The sequence below is a fragment of the Ambystoma mexicanum genome, chromosome 3p (genome assembly GCF_040938575.1).
Source record: "Ambystoma mexicanum isolate Mex_15411 chromosome 3p, UKY_AmexF1_1, whole genome shotgun sequence".
In the NCBI taxonomy this organism is placed as follows: domain Eukaryota; kingdom Metazoa; phylum Chordata; class Amphibia; order Caudata; family Ambystomatidae; genus Ambystoma; species Ambystoma mexicanum.
In genome coordinates, this window is record NC_090925.1 from 713,274,150 (window position 1) to 713,301,931 (window position 27,782).

General features: G+C 45.7%; 1 protein-coding gene across 5 annotated transcripts in view; it reads right to left on the minus strand.

Annotated features, from left to right (window-relative positions):
- The window catches only part of BRD8 (bromodomain containing 8), a 1,405,947-nt gene that overhangs the window by 948,334 nt on the left and 429,831 nt on the right, over positions 1-27,782 (minus strand). For all 5 annotated transcript variants that reach the window (XM_069651557.1, XM_069651555.1, XM_069651554.1 and 2 more), the window contains exon 7: positions 8,678-8,742. In XM_069651557.1, coding sequence (XP_069507658.1) covers positions 8,678-8,742 — 65 coding nt within the window. The remainder of the gene's footprint in view (positions 1-8,677; positions 8,743-27,782) is intronic.

The window sequence follows — 27,782 nt, forward strand, 5'->3', positions numbered from 1 at the left end:
TGCATGTAGGGGTGAGTCGCATCAGAGATGCGTTGAGCCATGAGTCAAAGGCTTCAGGTGTTAGTTGGTTTTTAGGGTGGCGGGTGGGTGGTGGGGACTGGAGGAGTGCCTCGGCTAGGTCAGGGGTGATTATTAGTTTTTTCCAGCATTTGCGTAGGATCGGAGGTTCAGATGCGGATACGGGAAGGGGGCCGGGTGCGGGGATGGCAAACGAGAGAATGAAGTGATCGGACCAGATGATAGGAGTTGGGGGCTTTAACTGAATCTGGGTGTCGGAGCTAAAGATGGCATCGAGAGTGTGTCCTTTAAAATGAGTCGGTCCATTTATGTGGGGTTGGAGATTAATTGCATCTAGACCGTCGATTAGGGCGTGTGTCATAGGATTGGTGGGGATGTCGAGCCATATGTTAAAGTCTCCGAGAAGGATGAGGTTGGGATGGTTTATTTGGAGGGTGGCAATAGAGTCGCAAAGGTTGTTTGCGAAATGTCTATCGTAGCCAGGGGGCCTGTAGATTATTAGGAAGGTGAGTGAGAGCGACGGGGAGAGGGATAGTTTAACGAGGAGAGATTCGCAGGATGAAATGGAGGGTTGGTTGTCCATGATTGAGGCGCGGAAGGGAGATTTAAAGACAAATGCTACCCCCCCTCCTCTGGACGGACGGTTCAGTGGGATGAGGCAGTAGTCGGGCGGAAAGGCTTCATTTGCGATTGGGCTGAAGTCATCAGAGAACCAGGTTTCAGTGATGAAAACTAGGTCAGGTTTGACAGAGGTGAGGAGGTCAAAGATGCAATGTCTGTTTTTTGCTACAGAGCGGGCGTTAAATAGGATACAGTTCACATCGGCAGGGAAGTTTGGTGTTGGTGCTGGAGCGGGATGGGGCGGAGGGGGAGAGAGTAGCGGGAGAGGGGTAGGGTTGGTGGTGCTAGGGAAGAGTGGGCGAGCCGAGAGTTTTGCAGGCTTCGTGCGGGGTTGGGTGGATGTGTGTGATGGGATGATCAGGATTGGGGTGGGGGATTTGAGGATGGGGGGAGGGCGGTTGGGAGTTTCGGTTGTGGTGAAATCAAGGGCGAGGGGTTTCAGGAAGGGCGAGGCCACGGGGGAGGGGGAGGATTGTGGGAGAGAGGTGGTGGGTCGAGACAAGGGGGGCGAGGAGAGCAGAGAGGTAGAGGGGGACCAGGAACGCTTCCTCTTTAGTTTCTTTGCTGCAATTGGCGTGAGAGAGAGGGTAGGAGGGTCAGAGGGGGAGAGAGAGGCGGCTTCGGTTCTCGCCAGGGCCAGGCGTGCAGTTTTTAGGGAGGGGAAAGGGTGCAGTCGGATGGGGAAGGTGGCAGGTGTATGATGGCGAGGCGGGGGGTGGATGGTTGCAGGGTGGGGTGTGGTGTGGTAGTGGGGAGAGCGGGCATGGGCAGTCCTGGCGGGTCGGCGGTGGGGTTCAGGAGATGAGTGGTCTTGGGGTGGGTGGCACGCCATCGTGCCCCCCTGGCTTGGTGTTTGGAGAGGGTGCTGGCAGGGATTGTGGAGGAGGGTGGGTTGTCTTGGGAGCGGGGGGGTGAGGGCGGGCAGATCGGAGAGTGTAGGAGATTCATGGGAGTCGTTTCTGACGGGCATTGGTGGAGTTGGTGCGCTCATGATTGGTGTGCAATTGGGTTCACTTCTAAATGCAGGTGGGAAACGATTCTAAGTTCGACTTTCACAGAGAGGCTCTTGGGCGTGACTTCTAAATGTGATTGGGTGCACTTCTAACTGTAGGTGGGAGCAATTCTAAATTCAACTTTCTAAGGGAGGGTATAGGGTACAGATTTAGATGCGGGAATAGTTCTAAATTCAACTTTCACAGAGAGGCTATTGGGCGCAGCTTCTAAACGGAATTGGGTACACTTCTAAATGCCGTTGGGTACGTTTCTAAATGCAAGTTGGACCAATTCTAGATTCAGCTTTCTCAGAGAGGCTGCTGGGTACACTTCAAATGTGAGTGGGAACAATTCTCAATCGATTTTCTCAGAGAGGCTATTAGGCGCAACTACTAAATGCAATGGTGTACACTTCGAAATGCAATTGGGCACACTTCTAAATGCAGGTGGGAGCAATTCTAATGGAGGAGGGAGCAGTTCTAAATTCAACTTTCACAGAGAGGCTATTGGGCGCAGCTTCTAACTGGAATTGGGTACACTTCTAAATGCCGTTGGGTACATTTCTAAATGCAGGTGGGAGCAGTTCTAATGGAGGAGGGAGCAGTTCTAAATTCAACTTTCTCAGAGAGGTTGTTGGGTACACTTCTAGAATGTGAGTGGGAACAATTCTAAATCATCTTTCTCAGAGAGGCTATCAGGTGCAATTACTACAAGCAATTGCGTACACTTCTAAATGCAGGTGGGAGCAATTCTAATGGAGGAGGGAGCAGTTCTAAATTCAACTTTCTCAGAGAGGCTATTGGGCGCAGCTTCTAAATGGAATTGGGTACACTTCTAAATGCCGTTGGGTACGTTTCTAAATGCAAGTTGGACCAATTCTAGATTCAGCTTTCTCAGAGAGGCTGCTGGGTACACTTCAAATGTGAGTGGGAACAATTCTCAATCGATTTTCTTAGAGAGGCTATTAGGCGCAACTACTAAATGCAATGGTGTACACTTCGAAATGCAATTGGGTACACTTCTAAATGCAGGTGGGAGCAATTCTAATGGAGGAGGGAGCAGTTCTAAATTCAACTTTCTCAGAGAGGTTGTTGGGTACACTTCTAGAATGTGAGTGGGAACAATTCTAAATCCACTTTCTCGGAGGGGCTGCTGGGTACACTTCAAATGTGAGTGGGAACAATTCTCAATCAACTTTCTCAGAGAGGCTATCCGGCGCAACTACTAAATGCAATTGCGTGCACTTCTAAATGCAATTGGGTGCACTTCTTAATGCAGGCGGGAGCAGTTCTAAATTCAACTTTCTCAGAGAGGTTATTGGGTACACTTCAAATGTGAGTGGGAACAGTTCTCAATCAACTTTCTCAGAGAGGCTATCAGGCGCAACTACTACATGCAATTGTGTACACTTCTAAATGCAATTGGGTACACTTCTAAATGCAGGTGGGAGCAGTTCTAATGGAGGAGGGAGCAGTTCTAAATTCAACTTTCTCAGAGAGGTTGTTGGGTACACTTCTAGAATGTGAGTGGGAACAATTCTAAATCATCTTTCTCAGAGAGGCTATCAGGTGCAATTACTACATGCAATTGCGTACACTTCTAAATGCAGTTGGGTACACTTCTAAATGCAATTGGGAATACTTCTAAATGCAATTGGGAACATTTCTATATGCAATTGGGAACACGTCTCAATTCAGCTTTCTCAGGGAGGTTATTGGGTACACTTCAAATGTGAGTGGGAACAATTCTCATTCAACTTTCTCAGAGAGGCTATTTGGCACAACTTTGAATGCTATTGGGTACACTTCTAAATGCAGGTGGGAACAATTCTAAAATCAACTTTCTAAGAGAGGGTATAAGGTACAGATCTAAATGCGAGTGGGAATAGTTCTGAATTCAACTTTCTCAGAGAGGCTATTTGGCGCACCTGCTAAATGCAATTGGGTACATTTCTAAATGCAGGTGGGAACAATTCTAAATTCAACTTTCTCAGAGAGGCTATTTGGCGCAACTTTTAATGCAATTGGGTGCACTTCTAGATGCAGGTGGGAACAATTCTAGAATCAACTTTCTCAGAGATGTTGTTGGGTACACTTCAAATGTGAGTGGGAACAATTCTCATTCAACTTTCTCAGAGAGGCTATTTGGCGCAACTTTGAATGCAATTGGGTGCACTTCTAGATGCAGGTGGGAACAATTCTAGAATCAACTTTCTCGGAGAGGGTGCTGGGTACACTTCAAATGTGGGTTGGAGCAATTCTCGTTCAACTTTCTCAGAGAGGCTATCCGGCGCGACTACTAAATGCAATTGGGAATATTTCTATATGCAATTGGGGACACTTCTAAATGCAATTGGGAATATTTCTATATGCAATTGGGGACACTTCTCAATTCAACCTTCTCAGGGAGGTTATTGGGCGCAATAATTACGTTGTTGATGCTGCGTTAGAGGAGTGGTAGGGTAGTATGGCCTGAAGTAGTTGCTTCTGGCCCTGCCCTTGCCACACTTACTTGTTGTTGGCTTCTTGCTTCTCCTGCGGATACCTGCAGATACGATCTGGAGTCGTCCTTTGCCTCGGGTCCTTCGCCGTACGGCTGCCAGGCAGAGGGCTGCCTTGGGAGCTGCAGTAATGGCCTGGGAAAGGAGGCCGGATGGCCAATCGGAAGGGTTGTGGGCGGGTCGGGAGGCAGACCAGGACGCAGGAGCGGCAGGGAGGAGAGCACGGGCCGGTAGGCTCTGTTGCTGTGTGCTCGTGAGCCAATCAGGGCCAAGGAGGAAGCGGTCCGGCCAATCAGGGGAGGAGGGAGGCAGGAGGAGAGACAAACACGGAAGGGAGAGGGTCTAGGGAAGGGAGGGCTGAAACGGGGTGGAAGCGGGCTGGGCACAGGGTTAGAAAGGGTCTGGGGCACCAGGAATTCGGCCCAAGAGGGTCTTAGCAGGCCAATGCAGCACTCACCGAAGTGGGGGAACAAAGTGGCCTACACGAGTCGAGCGCGGGCCGGTTGGCTCTGTTGCTGTGTGCTCGTGAGCCAATCAGGGCCAAGGAGGAAGCGGTCCGGCCAATCAGGGGAGGAGGGAGGCGGGAGGAGAGACAAACATGGAAGGGAGAGGGTCTAGGGAAGGGAGGGCTGAAACGGGGTGGAAGCGGGCTGGGCACAGGGTTAGAAAGGGTCTGGGGCACCAGGAATTCGGCCCAAGAGGGTCTTAGCAGGCCAATGCAGCACTCACCGAAGTGCGGGAACAAAGTGGCCTACACGAGTCGAGCGCGGGCGGCGGCTGACTAACTCCCTAGGGATATTCTAACTTTCCCTGACCTGTTCTAGAGAGCTGGGGATGGTGCCTTCTTTGACCCGGTGTCACTTGCACTTCTATTGTGCCCGCACATTCCTGAAACATCACTATGCTGATCTTCAAAGATGTTCTCCTCCCGTCGTTTTACTGTCCCCTCCAGTCACACACTCTACCTTCCCATCTCCAACCTTAGTTTGCCATGCTTTATGTTCCTCTACTAACAACTACCACTGAGCTACCAGTTATTCCAGTTACATTATTCCACTTTCTACTCCCTACTTTCTACTGTTACTGCGACTTCTATACTACATGACTACCTCTCTACTTTTCCCACTACTCCTATTGCCACTACTACTCTCACTAACTCTCTCTCCTGCTACTATCACTTCCAATACTGTTGCTACCGCTCACTATCGTCCACAAATACCAACTACCACTCTACTCTACTCCTTCCACAACTAACACTACTCCTAACTACTACTCTCCTTCTACTCCTCACGATCCTCCACTCTCACATGCAATCACTCTACAGACCCCTCTCGCCAATAACCTCCACAACCTAATCCTCTGGTCTTTTGGATGTCCCCCTCTACTGCCTGTCTTCACCCAACTGGCCCACTGTAAACCAGTAAACCATCCATACATACATACTTAAATAACCCAACCCCTCCCAGGATTGGACACTTATCCTATCCAATTCACATACCTGGCCGGAGGGAATGAGACAGGGGAAGGGTCTGGGCAGGCTTCAAAGTACTTGTAAGCCCCATCCCTGTATGCAGACTGAGGCAGTCCACAAATGGTAAGGTCACTTCTTGGAGTGCAGGCTCCAGCTGGGAATGCCAGCTGGAGCCACGCTCCTTTGTGGGACATGCAATTCGGCCGCAGTGTCCCTCTCTCTGATGCAGCCGGTGTTGCCGTGTTCACGGCATCCTGAGACATTGGTGGATTCCTCGTCTTCCAGCGGCCTGTGTTATGCCGGCTGCTGCATCCAGCAAAGTCCCAAGGGAAGCTATCATGCCGGGCAGGCATACAATGCACGACCTTCCCAGGCTCTGATGCAGCATCCTGCTCATTCTTGCTGGCTGCTTCTTCACTTCACGGTCTTGGCGCCGCCATCTGCGCAGGTAAGGAAGGGTTGGGAGGGGTCCTGCCCTTGCTCAGGCACCTGGGATGGGAGTTGGGGTGCAGGCCCCTCCCTCCCCTGACGAGACCTGGTCCCAGGCCTTGTCACAACACTCTTTGCCTCTTCTCTGACCACTCTTCAGTTTCCAATGGCTCCACATAAAACAGCTCTGCTTTTTCCATACAGTGCCTAAACTACAATGTTTGATGCATGCTTTGTGATGCTCCTCTCTCTAGTCTTGACAGTACACAGTCTGTAGAAGGCCATGCTTCGTACAGCTCTTTGATGCCATTACATATGGCAGGAGGCGCTAAACATATGTACAGTAACATAACATAGCATCTGACAAATTGTACTTCAGGTGTTCTGCATCTAAAGTAGCAAAGACCTCAAGTGTAGACAGTTGCCCTTAGGGTTGATACACTGATTTATACTAGCTCCCTTTCCATTTATAGGGCTGCGCACCCTTACAATACGGCTGAGTTCCACATAAAAATCGCTCCAGCTAGCACATGGTCTGTAAAATAGCAATTCACACCACAAATCAAGACTCTTCACACTATGGCTTCTATAGCATCACTAGACTAGTAATCTCTGCTAATAATTGAACACTTGATTAAATTACAATTTGCATACAATGAGATACTAATTTTTTCATGTCTATACCGAAGGGCCATTCAAACTACAGAACCTCGAAACCATAACAAATGGCAGTAGACTATACAAATTTTAAGCAACATAACTTGTAGAGAAAGACACTCAAGAGTACGTGAGCAGGGCTGATCAGGCAAGCAATGGCAGTAATCTACTTTAAAGGTTATGTCTTTGCCAGAAACAGTGCAAAAAGGGGTTTATAAGTCACCATCGCCCAGGAAGGTGAACCAAAGGTACGCCCATGTGCTAACTTGAACTCCGCTGGTGCAGAAAGGAAAGAACCAGAAGACAGGCCATCTCTGTCTACGCCCCAAAAATCTGGAACCTCCCCCCAATCAACATCAGACTTGTACCCTCGCTTCTACAGTTCAGGAAAGAGCTCACGACTCATCAAGGAATGGCTCCTCCCCAACACCTAGGTCCACACACCCTTCACTCCCCAGTTTCCTTCCGTGGTTGCTTGAAGATCCCCTTGCTGACAAATTGGCCACCTTCCCTGTTAGCTCCCCACTCACTTGATTCTCTGCTAAACATGTCGTCCCACCTATGATTGTAAAGCATTGGTAACGTCTTCTGGCACTTCATGATCTAGCCCCTTTTCCCTTTTCTCAATGGGAGCATCTACACAAGATGTAGGAGTGGAAGACTCAGAGATCTATTTTGTCCCACCTGCCTCATCTCCAATAAGTATGTGAAAGAGGCTTTATTGATTAAACGCTTCTATTCCACCTGCATGCTGAGAAACTATCAAAATGGAAAATTATGCTCTATTCCTTAATTTTGATTTAGGATAAAACACTAATTCCGACAATAGGTTCATACTAACTTAGAAGCTACATGTAAATGAATTGTGATATGTAAAGTAAGTTCAAAACATATATTGAGGTCTCGCCAAACAATAGTGTGCTCTATTCTTGTATATGTATGCTGAAATCCATCCAAAGCAGAACCAGGGATCTAAATGGCTATATCATAAGGCCCTTCTTCCATCATTCACTATATTCATTAACTTTAGAACTGACATGTATTCAATGGGGATCTATGTGATGACTACGACCCCCATAATTGCAACGGCCGAAAATGCAGATTTCTTTTTTTTTATAAACCCCTTTACACCACATACATGTGCGGGGGTAGACCCCCATAGCACCCCCCATATTACTATTATATCATAAAGCCCCCCACATACATATGTCGTGTAAGAGGGGTCTAAAAAAAGTCTGAATTTCGGCCGTCGGAATTATGAGGATGACATATTGGGCCATTACCTTCAATGGCAATAGAACCTGACTTACCACCCAATCATAATTATTATCTTGTCCTTCTTATATCAAAAGAAAGAGAGAAGAAAAGTTTATAGCCTGGGAAAACAAACCTATGAAACTTCAGATTACGTCCAGGGCATTGCAGGATACAGGATGTTTCTACATCCCTTTCTTTCCCTCACTGTCTCCTTCTCCACAAAACCAACTTTCACCTTTATTACTCTTCCACTCCTGGACTACCCTCCGTATTAAAATTGGCTTTGCAGTCCCAGAAGTATCATCCAAGAAATATCTGCAGTAATTTAAATTAAGCGGACACCTCTACCAGTATTGCCAGAGCATGCTCTTGAACCACTTACACGCCCAACACTACTAAACTGCCTTGGAACCAAATTACCTATGCTCTCTCAACACATAACTATTCTCTAACTTGCCAGAGGGCAATCCATATAAAATGGACTAACACACATACATCCTTAGACAAAACCCTATAATTTGCCCAAATATCCTTTCTTCTCTTCCCACTCCCCCTCTTGCATTCCTCGTTTTTGCTCACTATTCCTGAAGCATACCAAGGCCTGGAGCATCCCAGTGGGGCACAATACACCACAGACAAGGATCAGGTGCTCTGAAACTACTACAGTGGTGATTTGGCGCAGTATACAAGCAGAGCGACATAACATATCAACACACTTTAAATCTGGTTACCCTGATATGCAGCATCAGTAGCCTTCTTCTTCACTTCAGCTTCCTCATCTTCAAATTTCTTCTTCCTACACAAAAAAAGGAAAATATCCATTTGTCAGGCCATGCCAGAACAAGCCACATGCAGTGGCCCACTGCTTCAATGATGTACACATGTCAACACTCAGTGCCCCAAGCCCATCATGAGAGGCAGAGGTCACATGCAGCCGCCTGTGACCACCATGATGGAAAAAGATGACCTGCAGTGCCTTGTACCTGCCATAGTAAGAACAGGTTAGGTTTGGACACTAAAAGAGCAGCACTGGTCGAGGTTGCATACTCTGCATTGTGATTTCTATGATGAAAGAGTTGTAAGCGGCATTGAGCGGTCGTCATGATAGGTATATGCCATGCACAAAACCCCACGGATGTCATGGACACAAGTAACACACAGTGCCCCTCTGTGATGCCCATGATCACACGCTGACATAGGATAATCTAAGGAACAAACTGGCATGCGGCCATCTGACCCACCCATTAGATATTTGGGACAGGAGTGATTTACAAGCAGTCGTGAAAGATCATACATAAATATGTGACCCATCAATCAAAGACAACCTGAACGCACTAAACATAAATGTTATTTCAAGGACGTCCCCACTGAAACACTCAAGTCGGATCTCATCTTGCTATCCGCAACTACAACCCAAATTAAGGCTAATATCAGCATTCAACTATAATTATTTAAAGGGGACAAAAAGGTTTTGAAAAAAATGTAATACCTTGATCCTTACCATTAATGGATTTATATTCTGACAATTTCCCCAACCAAAAACTCTATAAGCATTTTTCCCATATGTTGTCCACTATTTTGTGATATGCATTCAATTAATAAAACGTATAGTGACATCCGAGAAGGAGAGAAAGTGCAGTCTGAAGATATAGTATAGCAGAAAAAAGAAAAAGAAAAGACTATATTTTGTTTTGCTGTCCACCAAATTTTTTTTATAGTAGGGGTTCTATGTGAAAATGTCCCTTGGAAAAAAGTCACTAGGTAGTGGATTTCTTTCCCTGCACCTCTAAAAATCTTCCCCCACATATTCTAGTACGGGGAATATTTACTATTCTGAGTCCTTGTATTAGTTCTTGTAAATGTGTCCCAGTGGGAATGGCCATATTACCAGTTTTGTCTATGTGAGTGTTGACTTAGCCCTCAACAAGGCTTCCCTGAATGAATGTGATACAGTTCTAAATGGGAGAGGGTATACCAGATACGACAATCAGCAGCCCTGTGAATGCCTGCGCTGTTGACCACGAAAGTAGAATTAAGGCTCATTAATTAACAATGATTGGGTGGCCACCAATATTTTTAATGTAGCATAGATTGTGATATAAGGGCTGGGTTCCTCCTGAGCCCTAAGTGTCTGTATAACTAGATAGACAACAAACCAGATCTGTAGTCTACTACAGTACTTGAGTCTTAAATAGCGGAGAGACCACAACAAAACAAATAATAATTTTATTGAAGTTATGCTACTTCCTCTTGAAGGCAAAGCTTGGCCTCTCTCACAAAAGAAAACCTGCTGTATGTGACAGTGTCATGAATATGATCCTGTCAAAGCGGCACTGGGACCCACCTCACATATGGAAGGGGAACTACCAGAGCCAGACCTACCCCAGGGTTTCTGAGGGGGTGTTGATAGAGACTCCAGTCCCTGGCTCCCCAGCATGTTTGACATAATGTTTGCTGATGGGATCCACTGTGTTGGTGCCAAATACCCTCTCTGTCTGAGCCACGCCTCACTCTTTCTCTCTCTTTCTAATGTTTCAGATGGTCCCACAGAACCACAGGGATCAGAGCGGGCCAGTATCCTGACGCTAGACGCTAGACCAGAGACTGCAACTAGCAGCATGCACCACACTCCTTATACAACCGTAATAGCGAGTAAATCAGAGAGCGCAGAACCTTCCAGGACCAAGGACTTTGGGTCCCAACAGAGGATGCCGCGATTATGCTGCTGTAAGCAGCAGGAGAGACGAAACCTCCAAAGGTAAAGGACACAATACACCTGGGTCTAATGGCCAAATCCCAGACCAGAAAGAGAGGATAGGTTGCCCCGATGTGTGTGGACTACACCCATTAAGGAGCCAAACAGGAGAGACAACGCTTACCCAAGGGTCCCCAAACCTGCTACAAGGGGACAATGTAACAGCAGTCGCAGAGCTAGAACCAGCAAGGAACTATGCAGCAGAAAAGGAGATCAGGGACCACGACCTAAAACCGTTATGGACAGTAATTAGCACAAAACAGAAGGATAACAGGGAGCAACAGGAACCACATAGTAAGGAAATAGGATGCTGAAAAGGCGAATATGCTTAAGCCTCCCAATAAAAATTCTAGCACACAAGAGGAAATAGGAGGGATGTTGTTTAGGCAAAGTTTTAAGATGAATTTCCAAAATCAACCTTGAGGTGGATTTCGGGTGGCCAACCTATTATAGTGAACATGAAAGTCACTAAAGCCTAGGCAAACCCAATCAAGATAGGTATCAGAACGGTAAGGGTGGATTTAGGAGGGGTGTGAGAGTGATCAAGGGCTACAATGTGTCCACACAGAGCAACACCAATAGTTCCAGTTAGACGGGGGAAGTATAAAAATATACAATGATTTATTAGGCCTTTAAAATACACACTAACCAGTGAAAGCTCTAGGCACTATTGTCACACACTTATTGTAAAGACTGGAGGGGCGTATCTGTACTTCTGTCCTCTATATGGTTAAGACAAAGGCACAGAGCAACCCAGCCAGATTCTCTATATGGTAGCTTGGACGAGCAACCAAGGCTTAAGCACTGAGGTGATGCAGGCAGGTTCTTAAAGGGGTAGTCCAGCTAAAAATCTTATTAAAAAAATAGATAGGCAACATTAAAAAAAAAAATACTAGCACTTTTTTTTTTAAACTTCCTATGTAAAATGTTGAGCTATTCAAGCTCATAATTCGCAAAAGCAAGCACATGGGCGCATCCATTTTGTGAAATGGATGCCCGCCTGTGCTGGCGTTTGCGGCACCAATGAAGGAAAAGCCAGCCAGCTGTAGTAAACAAAAGCTACCGCTGGGTGGCTTTTCCTTCAATGGTGCTGTACGCGGAGGACGGGGACCGGAGACCAGAGCAGGAAAGCTGCAGCTGAATCTCGGTAAGTGCTATTTATTTTTTTTTAAAAATAAGCACTAGCTGCGGTTTTTTTTCTGCCCGAAAATCCCTGTTTGAGGTATGGGGATTTTCGGGAAGAATGGTTCGCAAATGTGCGTTTTACGCGCAAATAATTCCATGAATCAGGGTGATAGTTTCATGCCAATGGGAAATTGTCAATTTTTCAAGGTGGGAAAAAATACTGGAAGGACCCATGATAAACATATATATGCTGCAAAAAAAGGATGCGCCTAGAGCTACGTGGTATAATTAGATTTGAACAGTCTGAGCTTGAAAAACAGTTATGGAAACGAAAGGTGAAAAATGGGCATAACAATTGGCTAAAAAGGTAGAGGGTGTCTTCCCACAATGTGACTTGGCAAAGTATGGTTAAGGTACTGGGCATCAGGTGATAGTTAAAAACTATGGGCCACATTTAAGGCATCTTCTAATAAAGGCAATAACGGAGTGATCTGATGTATCATGAAAAGACAGTAGAAAAATGTGCAGGTAGTGATCATTTAGTTAAAAAAAAAACAACCATAGAAATAAAATTTGATTCAGAAGACCTGGTTGAATTAATGAAAGGCCTGAGGTCATCTAGAGCGCCAGGAACTTATGGTTTGTGTAATTTAATACTGAAAGCCAACCCAGTATTTTGGGCAGACATCTAAAGACTCTGTTTTTGAAAACAACTAGTAGCAGAAATGTCCTTGACTCATAGAGGATATCACATATTATCCCAGTCCATATAAACGGGCAACAAGACATTCCTACTAATTATCGCCTTTTAGCCCTTACGGATGTTTCTAGCAAACATTTTTGTTCTATGCTGTTAAAATAAATAAATAATTTGGTGGAAAATAAGGGTATTTTCTGCAGTTTCCAGACTAGCTTCAGGAGGCGGTTTTCTACAAATATGAAAGTTTTTGTGGTGAACATCCTTCTGGAGCAGTCTAAAGTGAAAGGGTTGTTATCTCTATATATTTTGGTTGTAGAGTTTATTTCTGCATTTCACACAGTACATAGAACAAAGCTGTGGGCCAAATTGGAAAAACTGTAAATGCCCTCCCATTTACTATATGCATGCTAGCTGCTGTATGAGGATAATTTGGCGAGAATAAGACTGAGTAATATGGGGGAATTGTCAGGACAGATAACTATATTAAGAGGGGAGTCAGACATGGTTGTGTTCCGCTCCCTTCTTCTTTAATTTGTACATCTCTGACTTTAGTGATGCATTTGTAGAAAAGAATAATGCTTTTCCCAAATTAGGCGAAAAGATAATAGGATGGCTTGGATACACTGACGATTTGATCGTCTTTGACAACACCTTTATAGGGTCAGTAATAGTGTCCAAGCCACCATCAAATATGCTGAAACAAATGGTTTGAAAGTTAATTTGAAGAAACCCAATTCATGGCAACTGGCAGGAGATGTGCTGGGAGGTTCCTTATCAATAATAGTGTGGGTATAGAGGAGAGGGTGCCCACTTATAGATACCTGGTTTATGAAATGACAACAGAGAATAACAACAAATTGTTATTAAGAAATAGAAGAGCTAAAGCACTATCTACTATGTCCGCCATTACCCACTTCTCCAAGAAAAGTGCAGGATATAGTCTTATTGTAGTGGTAAACATATACAAGCAAGAAATGGCCTCCACATTTGTGTATGCCCTAGAGACATCGTATGGCAACATAACAGACTAGGAGGACTGATTAGAGGGTCTAATATGAAGGAAGATTCTGGGCCTTACTAATTATACTCCAATGGCGGCTATATGTCTTGAGCTGGGCCTTATTTCGTTATCTACAATATTAAACATTAAAAGAGGAAAATGATATATCAAGATCCAGCTGGCTAATCACAAAACGCTATTGGGCATTGTTAATTCTTCCATAAACAATAAGTGCTCTCCATTACAGCTGTTCAAAATGAAAAGTAAAGAATTTCCTATGAAGATAGGATGGAATCCACATTGGGACTATGGCGAAGGTGCATTATTGAAATCGCTTAAAATTAGTGCTAAAAATGGGATTGGGTAAATAGCCACGATAAAGTGGCCTCGATGAAATCTCTCAGCACATTTGCAAAGATGCACTTCATGTTTAAAAAAACAGTATTACATACATTTGGTCCCTACTCCCACTTTACTAAGAATTTGTATGGTACTGAGATTCAACAGACTGGAGGGTCTTGATGTTAAATGCGCTAGGACAAGAACACCAAGAGAAAAACGTGTTTGTAGGTTATGTAAAGATGACCAACACATTCAATCCATTTGCCATGTAATAACATCCTGTGTTGCAATGAATTCTGCATATGTGCAATATTTGAGTCAACATGTTAAGTAATTTTTGTTGGTTGAGATGCATATCTGGCTACAGCAGGGGACTGTTCATAGCTGCAGTACAGGTCTGGAAAGTTGTAGCAGATCAATTGTGCATTATAGAAGAGGCTGGATGATTTTAATGAACAAATGTTTATTAATTGTGTAATAAGGGTTGATCATTTTGTACTGAAGAATTCCTTTGTATCCATTTTTCTATTTAATATTTTAAAAAATATGTATGTTTTATGCATGTACATTGTTTGATATTTATGTGTAGAAGTTTATATGAACTAAAAACACATTGAAAAAAAGATGACAGTTTTGGATGCAGGATTTAGTTTTGGTTGTGGTGCTTGAATCTCGGTTCCAAGCACCTTCCAGCTAAACACCCTAGGGACAAAATGAAGAAGACTTCTGCAGAGCATGCAACATCAGGACACCTCCAGAAGTAAAGAACATTGATTGCAAAAGGAGTCACCATGATCAAGTGGCGACAGGTGATCTCCAACGGACAAAGGAGCAGGTCCAATATGGCTTCTGTTGTTGCAAGAAGGCTGTAAATGTAGGAGCAAGCGTCTTGTATTAAAAGCTGAAGATCCACCAAGTCTCAAGGATGTACTCGGAACGGCTATGGCTCGAGCAAGGTAGCCTAGGAGAGAGCTTGTCAGTCCACTGGTTGGTTCAGGGACATTTCCGAAGGCACCGAGAGCACAGATCCTCAAGCAGGGGTTGGGACTGGATGGTGCCACTAGTCCAGGGGTCAAAGCAGTGACGGGGGTCTTCTTAAGATCAGGCAGAAGAGCAGAAATTCAACAGGACTTCACTGGAGTATATGCTGGTCAACATCAGTCCTCAGGTCGTCAGCAGCTGCTTCCAATTATGAATATCCACTGGCCACACAATCAGCCCAACAACAGTCATTCAGGCACCCTCATTTAACCCACTAAAGCAGCAGCTTCCCCCAAAATGGTATTCCATATAAGGCAATTCCAGCCCTGGACAGGAAGAAGGCCAAAGAACAATATGGCCAAACAACAGGCAAAATACCGGTGGCACGGCCATCTTAAGAGTGCTAGCAACTCTTAGTAGCCATTTATAGTAATTGCAAATGTACACAAGTAAAATGTTTAAAGCAATGTAGGAAAATATCCGCTGCCACTAGTCCATCCTGGACACATTGTATTTATAACCCAAATGTTACATAAGAAAGCTTTATAAGGATACAAAGTATCCTAACAGCACTTCACTTTAGGGTGATGTGTGCAGTTGTTATGTTATGTTGATTTATACTGCGCCCCGCTACCACCCAGGGACACAGTCTCCAGTTGTAAAAATACAAGAACAAGAAATCTATAAAGTGATACATGGTGATACATGGTGTTCTCAACAATTAGAGAATTATTTTTTTTATTTGCCTCAAAACGGGTTGCCAGTTAGAAAACCTTTAGCCAATCAAACATTACAATCCAACCTACAAAAGTAGTCCAGACCCCAAAAAAAAAAGAGAAAAAAAAGGAAAGGAAAGTTCCAACCAAATAAAATTACTGTTCCTGTTCATAAAAGCATCCTTTCCTTTTAATTTACTAAGGAGAGGATCACAATGGAATCTTTAGTTTTTTCATGTTTCTTGAACCTTTCCCGGCACCTATGTCTTAGTTCCCGGGTTGCTGGCAGTTGCTTTATCCAGTTTTTCAAATATCAACACCAGAAACCTTGTTAAGGCTAGGGTGATGTGTGTTTTCTCTCCTTCAATTAAAATTCTCCACCAGTCTTCAACTGACCTAGTTCCATACTTTGTCAATGCTTTTCCCATCACTAAGTCTCTCTTGACTGATAGCTCTGGGCACATCTACACTAGATGTCGAAGGGATTCTTCCGCATTACCATTTTCACATAGTCTGCAGCTCAACTCAGTTGAAAAGCCTTTTTCTTTTACTTAGGACCAGGCGAGTTGGCAAAATGTTAAATCAAAACCGCATGTATTGCCCTCTGAGAAACCAGTTTGGGAATATTTTGATGTAATGGGGTAACGCATTCAACTTCTTTGCCCCAGACCCAAATTCGCCTCTGTGCTTATAGTTATATATTGCCTTGTGTGCTTCGATCCAATCGTTGATATATAACTTTCTTTAAATCAGTCCTGGATTTCTCAGCAGTGTTTCCTCTTGCTCATTTAGGTCTGTGATAATGTTCTGGCAGATACCCTGCCATTCCTTTAGGCTGTGTTCCCTAGGATCATTCACAGCCTTCTTTAGCAATCAATGACCTACCTTAGGGGAATCTTCAAGACATTTCTGATAGAAGGATATAGATTTCCACAAGGCAATAGTTTTTAATGAGGTAAGGGCAAGTTCTCGCCTTACAATCTGAATAGGGATACATTTGGGCAAGCCCAAAACTGATTTCCAAATTGAGCCCTCTTGACGAGGCCACACATCATCAGACATCATGATCGATGTTTCGGATCCGTATATCAAGATCGGAACTACTTTGGCCCTATAGAATGTTATTAGTGGGATTAATGAGAACCGGCAACATTTCTGTAGCCGCCATTTGCCTTGGGTCGCCAAATTATTTGCTTTCTTACGTAATATTGCGGCTCTCGGTGCTTCACATGAACTGGTGTTAACGCATACACCCAGGTAGGTAAATGCCTTCACCACGCTGACCTTTTTTTTTTTAGCCAACTTTATTTTCAATTTTACTATGACAAAAAAGATTGTAAAGAGTTACAAATTGTACTATGAAAAATTACTGCCCTCATATCATTGTCAGGCATATTGGGAGCCTTCGAATTGTTTCCAGTGATTGTCCTCTTGAACTTTCCCTTGTCTTATTTTCTCCCCACCACCCCCCTCTACACCACGCTGACCTTTTGCCCTTTTAGAACCACACTGGGGTCTTCCTGATTTGCCCCCTGTGTGCCTTGCCAAAGACCATAAACCGAGATTTAGCAGGGTTGATAGTTAAGGTGTTTCATCCAAGTATGTTTGGCGATCATCCAGCTGGTGCTGTAACCCAATAGGAGTCTGGTCAATAACGACAATGTCGTCTGCGTAGAGTAGTCTCCCGATGGCAGTATCTGATATTTTGAGGGCAAATGCACATGTATGCATAAAGGCTTCATCCATGTCCGACAGAAACAATTAAAAAAGTTCTGGTGCAAGTGGACAACCTTGTTTCAATCCGACATTTGTTAATATATGCTCTGTCAAATTGCCTGCTTGGTCTAACTTGATTTGGATTGATGTTTCCTTATGGAGATCTTTAATGTTGTCCAAAATCACTCCCAGGCAATGCCACTCTTCTAGTTCAGACCATAATTTGGCTCTTTTTATCGAATAAAATGCTTTTTGATCAATAAACGCCATATATATATATTTTAAAAAAAATATATTTTTATTGGCATTTCTTTAAACATTAACATCGGGACTCAACATTGTCCCCAAACCCCCTTTCCCTCCCTCCTCCCTCCCAACCGGTGTTAGCGTCCTTGCAGGTCCTTTGTGTCCCTTGTATGCTACAGATCTAACTAGTAAACATGTCCAGGATGCAGATGTTGTGTGGGCACCACTGTATCATATAGTCACTTTGAAGGAATTCTATAACCTCTCCCCAGTCTGTAACAAATCCATTGGAGATTATATGTGATTCTCTTCATTGCTTCATAGGTCCATATCCTGTGAAGCCATTCTTGTGTAGTTGGGGGGGGGGGACTTTTTTTTCCAATTCTGGGCAATTGCCAGCCACGCTGCTATTAGGAGCCCCATAAAGTTCCGCTTTTGCGTCTTGGAGAGAGTCCTATCCCCGGGGGCCCACCTGCCATGCATCCAGATCTCATCTGCTAGATTCGCCGTTCCCTCGAACATTTCCTGCATTTGCGTTTTCACTTCCACCCAAAATGGTTGTAGTTCTCCATAGTCCCACCAGATGTGTCTCCATGTGCCTGTGGTGTTGCACCCCCTCCAGCAGTTCCCTTGAGCTGTGGGGAACATTTTGTGAAGTCTTTCTGGGGTATAGTGCCATTGCACCATAACTTTGGTCCATGCTTCCCTTGTTTGAATTGCCTGGGGCCACTTGGGGATTATTTGCCACAGATGTATCCACTGCTTCCTCGTAATTTGTTTTCCCAATGTGTTTTCCCATTTTTTCATGTATAGCCATGTAATGTTTTCTTCTTGTGTGTTTATAAATTTGTAGAGGGTTGATACAAACTTCTTTTCTCCAGTTTGGGTCAGTATGTATGACTCGAATGGGGTGAGATCCCTTGTCATGGCCTTCATTATTCTTGGGGTTGTGAGCCAGTGGTGGATCTGTTCATACTGGTATCTGTCTTTCTCCGTAAGACCCAACAAATCCTGACATTCCGTGAAGGATCTGATCCGTTGGCCCACAAACATGTCTCCCACTTTTGAGCAGTCACTGTCTCTCCATTTCTGGAATGACCCTTTCGCCATCCCTGGGGGGAAGTCCGGGTTGTCGAGCAGTGGTATCAAAGGGGCCGGGTCTATCGTTAGGGTTTCTCTCTTGGTGGCCCTATCCCAGATTTGCATGGTAGAGCTCATGACTTCGCTGATCTTTATGTTTTTGTGCCTGTGCTCAGGTCTCTTCCACAGGAGGTGACGCAGGTTCGATCTTGCGACAGCTCTATCCTGTGCCTCCCACCATTTTTCTGAAGTGTCCGTGATCCATTCGTTGATTACCCATAGTTGGGCCGCCTCGTAGTACTTTCTGAAATGGGGGAGCGCCATTCCTCCATCTGATTTGTGAGCTGTGAGCGCCTGTTGTGAGATTCTTGGTGTTTTGTTTTGCCATACGTATTTGGTGATGATTTTGGTGAGTGACTTGAAGAAAGATGTCGGAATCCTTATGGGGAGTGCTTGGAAGTAATAGAGCAATCTGGGCAGAATCATCATCTTGATTACAGTTATTCTGCCCCACCAAGAGATTGTCAGCGGGTTCCATCTGTTTAGGTCTCTTTTCACAGCTTCTAAGAGGTTTGCGTAATTCCCTGCGTACAGGTTTTGTATCTTGGGTGTCAGTGTCACTCCTAGATACCGCACGTCTTCTTCTGCCGTTTGTAGTTGTAGGTCTTTTGTTAATTTGTGGATCTCTTCTTTGTTTCCAGCTAGTGCCATTACTGTTGATTTCTGCTTGTTAATTTTCAGCCCCGAAATGTCCCCATATTTGTCTATTAGTTGGATGAGGAGTGGGAGGGTTTTGCTTGGTTCTGTGATTGTCATCATCATATCATCGGCATATGCGGCTGTCTTGTGTGTGTGTCCTCCCATTTCTATACCCTTGATGTCTTGGGTCGCTCTGATTTTCACCAGGAGGGGTTCTAAAAATATCGCATACAGCAGTGGTGACAGGGGGCATCCCTGTTTTGTGCCTCTTGCGATTTTGATGGGATTCGAGAGTTCCCGGATGACTGCTATCCTGGCTGTCGGTGCATTGTAGTTGGCACAAATCATGTTTATGAATTTGTTTCCCATGCCCATTTACGTAAGGGTCGCAAATAGCATTGACCATTCGACACGGTCGAAGGCTTTTTCTGCATCTAGCGAAATTATTGCCAATGAGATATTCATGATCCCTGCCTTCTCTATGAGATGTACTATACGTCTTATGTTGTCGTGGGTTTTCCTGCTGGGCATGAAGCCCGCTTGTTCTTGATGTATCAGTTTGGTGAGCAGAGGCGCCAGCCTGTTTGCAAGAACCTTTGTGTAGAGTTTGGCATCGACATTAATAAGGGCTACTGGGCGGTACGAGCTTGGTTTTTTTTGGATCTTTTCCCTTTTTGTGGAAGACGAGTATCTTCGCCTCGTTCATTGAAACCGTGATCTTGTTCAAGGTCTTGAAGGTGTTGAATAATGTGGTTAGATGGGGGGTCAATACGTCCGCATATGTTTTGTAGAAGGCCGCGGTGAAGCCATCCGGGCCTGGGGCTTTATTCTTGGGGAGATCTCTTATTGCTTTCCCTACCTCCTCCGGCGTGATGGACTCCTCTAAGGCCTCTTTTTCAGATGGCGATACCGTGGGGAGAGTGATTTCTTTCAGGAAGGCTGCTTGTTCTTCTTCCTTCGGATATTGCGAAGAGTACAGGTTGTGGTAGAATTTTCGAAAAGCTTCTTTTATGTCTTTCGTTTGTGTTTTCTCTGTTCCTTGTTCGTCTTTCAGTGTTTGCACCGTTTGCTCCTGTCGTTTACCCTTTAACTGTCTTGCTAGTAGTTTGTCGGCTTTGTTTCATTTCATCGCGTACCAGTGTTTTGCGTGCATTAATTGTGTTTCTCCTCTTTTGGTCCTGATCAATTCTAGCTGGCTCTGGATATGTCTATGTGCTCTCTTTACTTTCCTGGAGAGATTCTTGACCATTTCTACCCCTATTTCTACCAGTCAGTTCGCCAGTTCATCTTCCCATATATATGATAACTTGTCTTTCTGTGCCTTTAATGCGATTAGATGGCCCCTCATTACTGCTTTGAATGCTTCCCATATTGTGCTTATGGAGACATCCGGGGTGTCGTTGTACTCGAAGTATTCCTCTATCTTTTCTCTGATAGCTTCTTTTGACACTGGGTCTTGTATTATGTCTCTAGGGAGCGTCCATCGCCATAGATTCGATCTTTTCATGAATTTGGGGAGTGTAATCCACAACGGGGCGTGGTCCAAGAGTGATATTAGGCCTCTTTCTATGTCCCGTATTTCTCCGATTAGGGTCCCTGATGCCCAAATATAGTCTATCCTGGAGCTGGTGTCATGTACATGCGAGTGGTAGGTGTATCCTTCCGTTGATCCTTTAAGTCTGCGTCCTCTAGGGATTGGCTCTGCATCGTCTGTTTCAGCGCCTGAGAGGGAGATCATACTTGGTTACTTTTGGGGTTCGATCGATCTTCTTTGTGGTTCCATGCTAGGTTGAAGTCTCCGGTGAGGATCACCTCCCCTTCTGTGAAGTTTTCTAATTTGTTGATTGTGTCCTTGATAAAGCCCTCCTGTCCGGTGTTTGGAGCATGCAGAGTGGCTATTGATAGTTGGCGGTTGTCTATCTTGACCTTTGTGAAGACATAGCGACCGTTCTTGTCTGTTTGTGTCTCTTTGATCTGGATCTGTAGGTGATTTGCCAAGGCAATAAGTACTCCTTTCTTTTTTTCTTCATCGTTCGATTGGATGATTTGATTGTAGCCCCTAATCCGAAGGAGGCCTCTCCTTTTTTTCTGTATATGCGTCTCTTGAAGCGTGATTATATCATATTTTTCTCTGTGTAGGAAGTGTTCCAGTTTTTTCCATTTTACAGGCGTGTTCAGTCCTCTGATATTGTATGTTAAGACTTTCAGCCCCATTCTTCCGGGTTAGTCTTTGTTTTCTTATTGGTTTTCCTTTGTGGGTCTCTGTGATGAGCTAACGAACCGGTGTTGGAGTCTTTTCCCCTATGAACATCCCCCCCTACCCCTCTCCCCCCTCCCTCCTTCTCCCCCCAACTTTGTCCCTGAGGAGGGCGCTGGGCCCTATGGTTGCTCCGGCGTCGCGCCTTTGCTCCATGCCCTCTAACATCTCAGGGTTAACTGTTCGCAGGGGTTCCTAAACCCTGCTAGTGGTACGGATTCCATGGCCGTCCCATGACTCTGCCGCGCCTTCTCGTCGGCACCTGCCCTGTCTGATTTGTCTGTGCAACCTTTGCCTCTCCCTCCATCTGATTTTGCGAGCGTTTTGAGGTGCTTGGGGTGTCTTAGCTTTTCTCCGGCTTGCGGGATTGGAGTCTTGTTTTCCGTTGCTCCGTTTGCCATCCCCTCGGCTGTCTTCTTTGCCTTTGGGGTTCCCTGGCCTTTGCTGTCTCTGGTTCCTGTTCCCGGCATCCCAATATCGTTAGGCCTTCCTCGCAGGTGAGTATTCGATGTTGCTTTTCTTCCCATGTGAAGAGAAGGCCAAAAGGAAATGTCCATTTGTAGCGGATTTGTTTTTCTGTGAGGAGTTTCGTAAGCTGGCTCATTTCTCTTCTTTTTCTGAGCGTGGATTGGGCTAAGTCTTGGTAAAGCTGGATTTCCTTGCCGTTCATTCTAATTTGCTCCATTGTTCTGGCTTTATTTAAGATTTGTTCCTTTTGGGCGTACAGTGTCATGGCCACTAATATGTCCCTTGGGCGTGATCCGGGCTCCCCAGTTCTTCGAGGGCCTACTCTGTGTATCCTATCGATGTGGATGTCGTCCCCTGTCCCGTCTTGCAATATTTCTTGGAATACTTGCTGTATCGCTGTGCGTAGGTCTTTGTCGGCTACTGTTTCCGGCATATTTTTAATTCTGATGTTCGATCTTCTGGACCTGTTTTCCAAGTCTATGCATTGGGTTTCCAGTTCCTGCGCTAGGCGTGCGAGTCGATCTTGTGCTTCTGCATATTGGAGGACTTCTTCATCCATATTCTGGACCGACCTTTCTAGATTGTCTGTTCTCTCCTCAAGGTTTTCTATGTCCTTTTTCAGTTCTTGGACCGCTTGTTTCAGTTCTCCCTTCATGTTGTCGAACTGTGCTTGGGTTGATGCGATGTTGTCCCTTGAGGCCATTTCTGCGTCTTCTGTCTGATCAGCTGGGTCTACCCTCTTGTTTTTTTGTTTGTTTGATCGCTTTGGTATCTGATTTTCTATTCCCCAGATTTGGGTCAGGTCTTGGTCTAGCCTGGAACCGCTTTTGCTTGCCGCTGTTGCCTGGGTCCCACTCTTCGTTCTAGGTCTTGACATGTGTATGTCTCTTGCCCCCTTCTGCCACTTCGTCGTTGGGTCCTCTGTAATGTGTGGAGTTGTTGTCGGCTGCGTATCTCTGGCAGAGGACCAGCCGCGCTATAGGGTGCTTGCTGGAGTTTAGGATCCTCTTTTTCTATCTTTGTGCCGCGTTCCCCACCGCGCGTTGGGCCACGGTCTTGGAGGCCTGAGTTTCTCCCTTTAGGTGTCTCTTCGTGTTTTTCTGGGGTCCCTTCTTCGTTTCTTTTGCGGTTTCAGTGTCCCTGTAATTTTGATCCTTAAGGGGCTTCTGCCGGTTCCCTAGGTTGAGGCCTTCACTCTCTTGGTGTGCCCACTTTGCTGGTGGAGCCCCCGCCGGCCCGCCTTGATGTCGCCGGGCGGGCCTGGGTCCTTATTTCTTGCCTCGTGGGGGGAGACCGGGCTCTCGCAATCTCTGGCGTGGAGCGCCGGGTTCCCCGCCCCCGATCTTGTCCGGGGGTGTGCTTCCTTCTCTCCCCCGTCCCCCGTGCGCTCCCCTTTGCTCCTTGGGGGCCCGCCACCTTCGTCTGTATGAGGGGGGGGCGTCCCTGCCCGTCTGTCCCTGGATCTCGCCACCGGCGCGTACCTGTGTTATGAGTGCACCTCTGCTGGGCTCCTCTGGATCCGGAGGTCCGCTGTACTCAGACCGCTGTCTCTGCTGTCTCCGCTGCCTCCTTCTCCCTTCGATCTGGGCCGGGGGGCCTGGTATTCCGTCTCTCCCGCCGTGTGGGCCTCGCTCTCCTGCTGCGGCGTCCTCCGGCGTCCATCTCCTCGCCGACGCTGCGAGGTCTCCGGATTGGGTTGATCCCTATGTACGCGGGCCTCGCGGGCTGCTGGAGTTTCTGCTCGGCTCTTCGGGTCCTCCACACATCGGCCCCGTGTGTTCCCCTCTGCTGCTGGTGGGCCCCGAAGGGCGGCTCTCTCCGCGGCTTCCTCGCCGGCGTGGAAGTGGTCGCGGCTGGGTCTAGAGGGCCGCAACCGCTGGCTGGTTAACTTCTGTGGGAGTTGTCTCCCCTGTCTCGCCTTCCGGGGGGATGAGGCACCTCCCGGATGGCTCGGTGACCGCCTAAATTATTGTGCTTTATTGTCGCGGCCCGAGCTGGGGGACGGAGCTACGCTCACGCACACGCACGTCTGCCCGGCTTGGCCGCCATCTTGGAATTCGCCAAATATATTTTTTGATCTTTGCTACATATGGTTTGAGCTTTCAAGAGATTTATTAGGAAGATATTACATGTTGTCCCAATTCCCTTTGCAAAGCCAGACTGCCATTGATCTTGATGGTCCGTAACCCTGCTCCATTTGTCCAAAACCTTTAGTATGACCTTCCCGAAGATTTTGGCAACCACGTATAGTAATGCAATCGGGCGGTAGTTGTCCGAGTCTGTTCTTAGCCCCTTTTTAAAAAATCGGGACAACTACCGCAGATTTCCAGGATGCTGGAACCTTCTCGAATTCCAAGATTCCTTCATATAGCTGATGGAGGAAGGTAGCCCATAACCCAGGGCTTTGTTTTAATAAGACATTTGTTAGCCCAACAGGGCCAGGGGCTCTCGAGTTTTTTAGTCTCTTAATAACTTCGATTGTTTAAATCTCGATATCTAATGAATAGCCCCCTTGAGTTAAGTCAAGTAACTGCTGTGGCGGTTGGGTAGGTCCTTTTACCTCCTCATCCTCTGCATCCTGCTGTTTTGTGTAATGGGAACCCAATATTGCTGACGAGATTGGATCGACCAGCAGCGCATCTTGAGGCGCATCAAATTCATTTAAACTTAACCATACAGCCACCGTATTTTTTGTTTTGATGTTGTCTAACATGCGCTGAGAGTCTTGATTTAGCATGCTCTTTGTATGCATCTTCAACCAATTATGATAAGGCTGTTTAAGTTTCTGGATCTCCTGGGAGTAATTCCCCATCTTGTGGTGTTTCAATTGCCCAATGGCTTTCCTTAAGATTTCTTTTCTGTTTACAATCTGTTTCTCGTAGGCATGTCGATGGCTAAATTTGGTTCTCCCGTTTCCCCCTCTTTGTTCCACAAACTCTCGGAGTAACGGGGCATAATTTACTCTTTCTGAACTGTCTTCCACTCTCCTTGCCTTGATGGTATTTGATAAGTTCTCAATCAAGTCTGGCAGTTTCTCCGGTTGGATACGTGATCTATTTCTCCCCATGTTTATTCCGAGTTTAGATTCATAGCCTCCCGGCTTCCTTTTGGTAGGTCCTTGGCATGTCATAATTAATTGGTTATGATCGCTTTTCACCATCGGACAGACTTCCATTTTTTTAATGATCTCTGACATGTTTGTACTCTAAGATCTGTTCACTTCCAGGACCTTTCCAGGTACATTTTCCTGGGATATCTCCCTCCATTGAGCCGTCAAGGAGACAGCTGACGCAAGTGCCGAATGGGAGCCTTGGAAGTTTCCAGACAGGAAGCAGATGGCTGCATAAACCCAGGAAAGACAGTGTTTAGAAAAGAGTTATTTGGGTTAGGTTGGAGGAGTTGCAGGAGGAGCATGTGACCTGAGAGGAGTGCGAACTAGGTGGAGGAGTTGCTGCAGGAGAGCACTGGCATATGTGGACAGAGTGATGGTACTCTGTTGGAATTAAGAGAATGGTACCAATGTGGAAAGAGTGCTCAAGCACTCCCTTGTGCACCCCCTACTAAAAAAGTCTTCTGCCGACCCCTCCATTCTGGCAAACTAACGCCCAATCTCTAACACTCCTTTCCTGGGCAAAATCCTGGAGAAGTTGGCTATCTCAGCTGATTTGGGGTTGATTTACCGAAGCATAAAAATATTTGAGGGAGAAAAGACAAGATTATTTTTTTAAAATAATCTTCGGTCTTTTCTCCCCTGAAAATTACTGAGTTACCCAAACCCCAACCCACAACCCCCAACACACCCATACCCCCACCCTCCTACTTACCTTGCATTCCGTCTCGCTCTGTCCCTGCACCGCCTATTCCCTTTTACTTCTGTGATCGGGAACCGGCGCCGCAGGGTGCTTTCCTTTTTTTTGCTTTTTTTTTGTCTGGTCAGCTGCGGGGGTGTCCCCTGCAACCCCCGCTCACTATATTGTATAGTATATGAGCGGGGAGTTGCGAGGGACACCCCTGCCGCCTTCTTGTTTTTTTGGGGGGACTGCGGGGGACACCCCTGCAGCCCCCGCTCACAGTATAGTGAGCAGGGGTCATGGAGGAAACCCCTGTAGCCCTTAGTTTTATTTTTTTGGGACCGCAAGACAGCTGCAGGGGACAACCCCAGAACCCCCGCTCACAGTATAGTATATATTATATAGTATAGTGAGCAGGAGCCGCAGGAGCCGCAGGGGACACCCCCGCAGCCCTAGACCAAATTGAAAAAAACCTACTCAACCAAAGTAGACCTTTTAGAAGGTAGAACATTTGGTAGTACCTTTGTTAGGACTTTTGGTTGGGTAGGTCTTTTCAACTCTGTCTTTTTGTCAGAAACCATCTCGGCTATCGCACAGCTAACCCTCCACACTGAATCTGTTGGTTGCCTCCATGACCATCGGTCTGGCTTCAGAGCAGCCAGAGGCACGGAAACTGCACTCCTGAGCACACGTGAAGTTCTGCTCTCTAATCTCGACTCTAGAACTTCCTCTGTCCTCTTTCTCCTCAACCTTTTCTCTGCTTTCGACACGGTCAACCACAACATCCTGATTACTCGTCTCCTCGAAACCTTGGCATCACGGATTAGGCTCTGGCTTGGCTGACTTTTTTTATTTTGAACAACTTTTATTCTCAATAGCCCCCTTGCTGACATTCTACAGGATGAAAGTCATACCCACATTAACGTTTGGTGTGGAATAAATGCCCTACATTCCACCACTCTTTTGGCAGAAAGTAGAAAGGCTATACTGGCGCAAAGTCCCCAATCTTCCACAAAAGAACTTACTCTCCAGTCATTAAATTCCATCGTAGCACGGAATGAATTGATGCTATACCGCAAAATGCCAAACTCCTCGTTGATACTCAAGGCGCAATAGAACAAGAAATCAGAGCCGGTACGTGCAAGATGCTCCAACGATGGGAGGAGAAGATTATCCATCGTCTTGACTGGGCAGGATGCTCCGGTGATGACCTCATTCGCAATCCAGGAAAAGTAAAAAAGCGAGTGATGGAGAGAGACTGAATACAAACTATAGATGAAGTACAGTTAGTAAAATCAATGAAGAATGGCCCGAACAATCGAGCCAAAATCAATGAAACAAGAGCCTATCTATTGAAGTGTCCCTCCAAGAAGCTTTGTGAAAACTTCATGCGGATCCGCCTGAATATCTTATACACAAATGAGATATTAGAGAGGCGAAAACAAGTTAAAACCAGCCTCTGCCGATTCTGTTGTCAACCAGATGCAATCGAAACTTTAAAACACCTGCTCCTCACTTGCAGAGGGGTGGACGAAGCTCGTATTCGCCATCTGGGGCATTTATTTGGCAAATTTGATTTTTTGGACGAAGAGGGGAAATGGAACAATTTGATGAGTGCAGAGAACACTAAATGGACCATCGCAGTGATAGGCTTTTATGAAAGCCTTGTCCTATTGAACCGCCTGGATCAGGGCAAAGTAGATAGTGCAACCGGAGTAGATGGTACTCTGAAGACCAAAAACTCCCTCTCCTCCTAGTCCTCCCCAACGCCCCCCTTCTTCAAGCAGCAGAGGCTGGCAGGATTCAGACTTTTCTTTTCTTTTCCTTTCTCATTTTGCAAGGATTGAAAGCACTTTGGAGCAATCTTGTAAAAATTGTTTCTTTTGAAACAATTAAATCAAGTAAATAAAAAAAAATTAAAAAAACTTTTAACATTGCACATATACCTGGAACACATAAG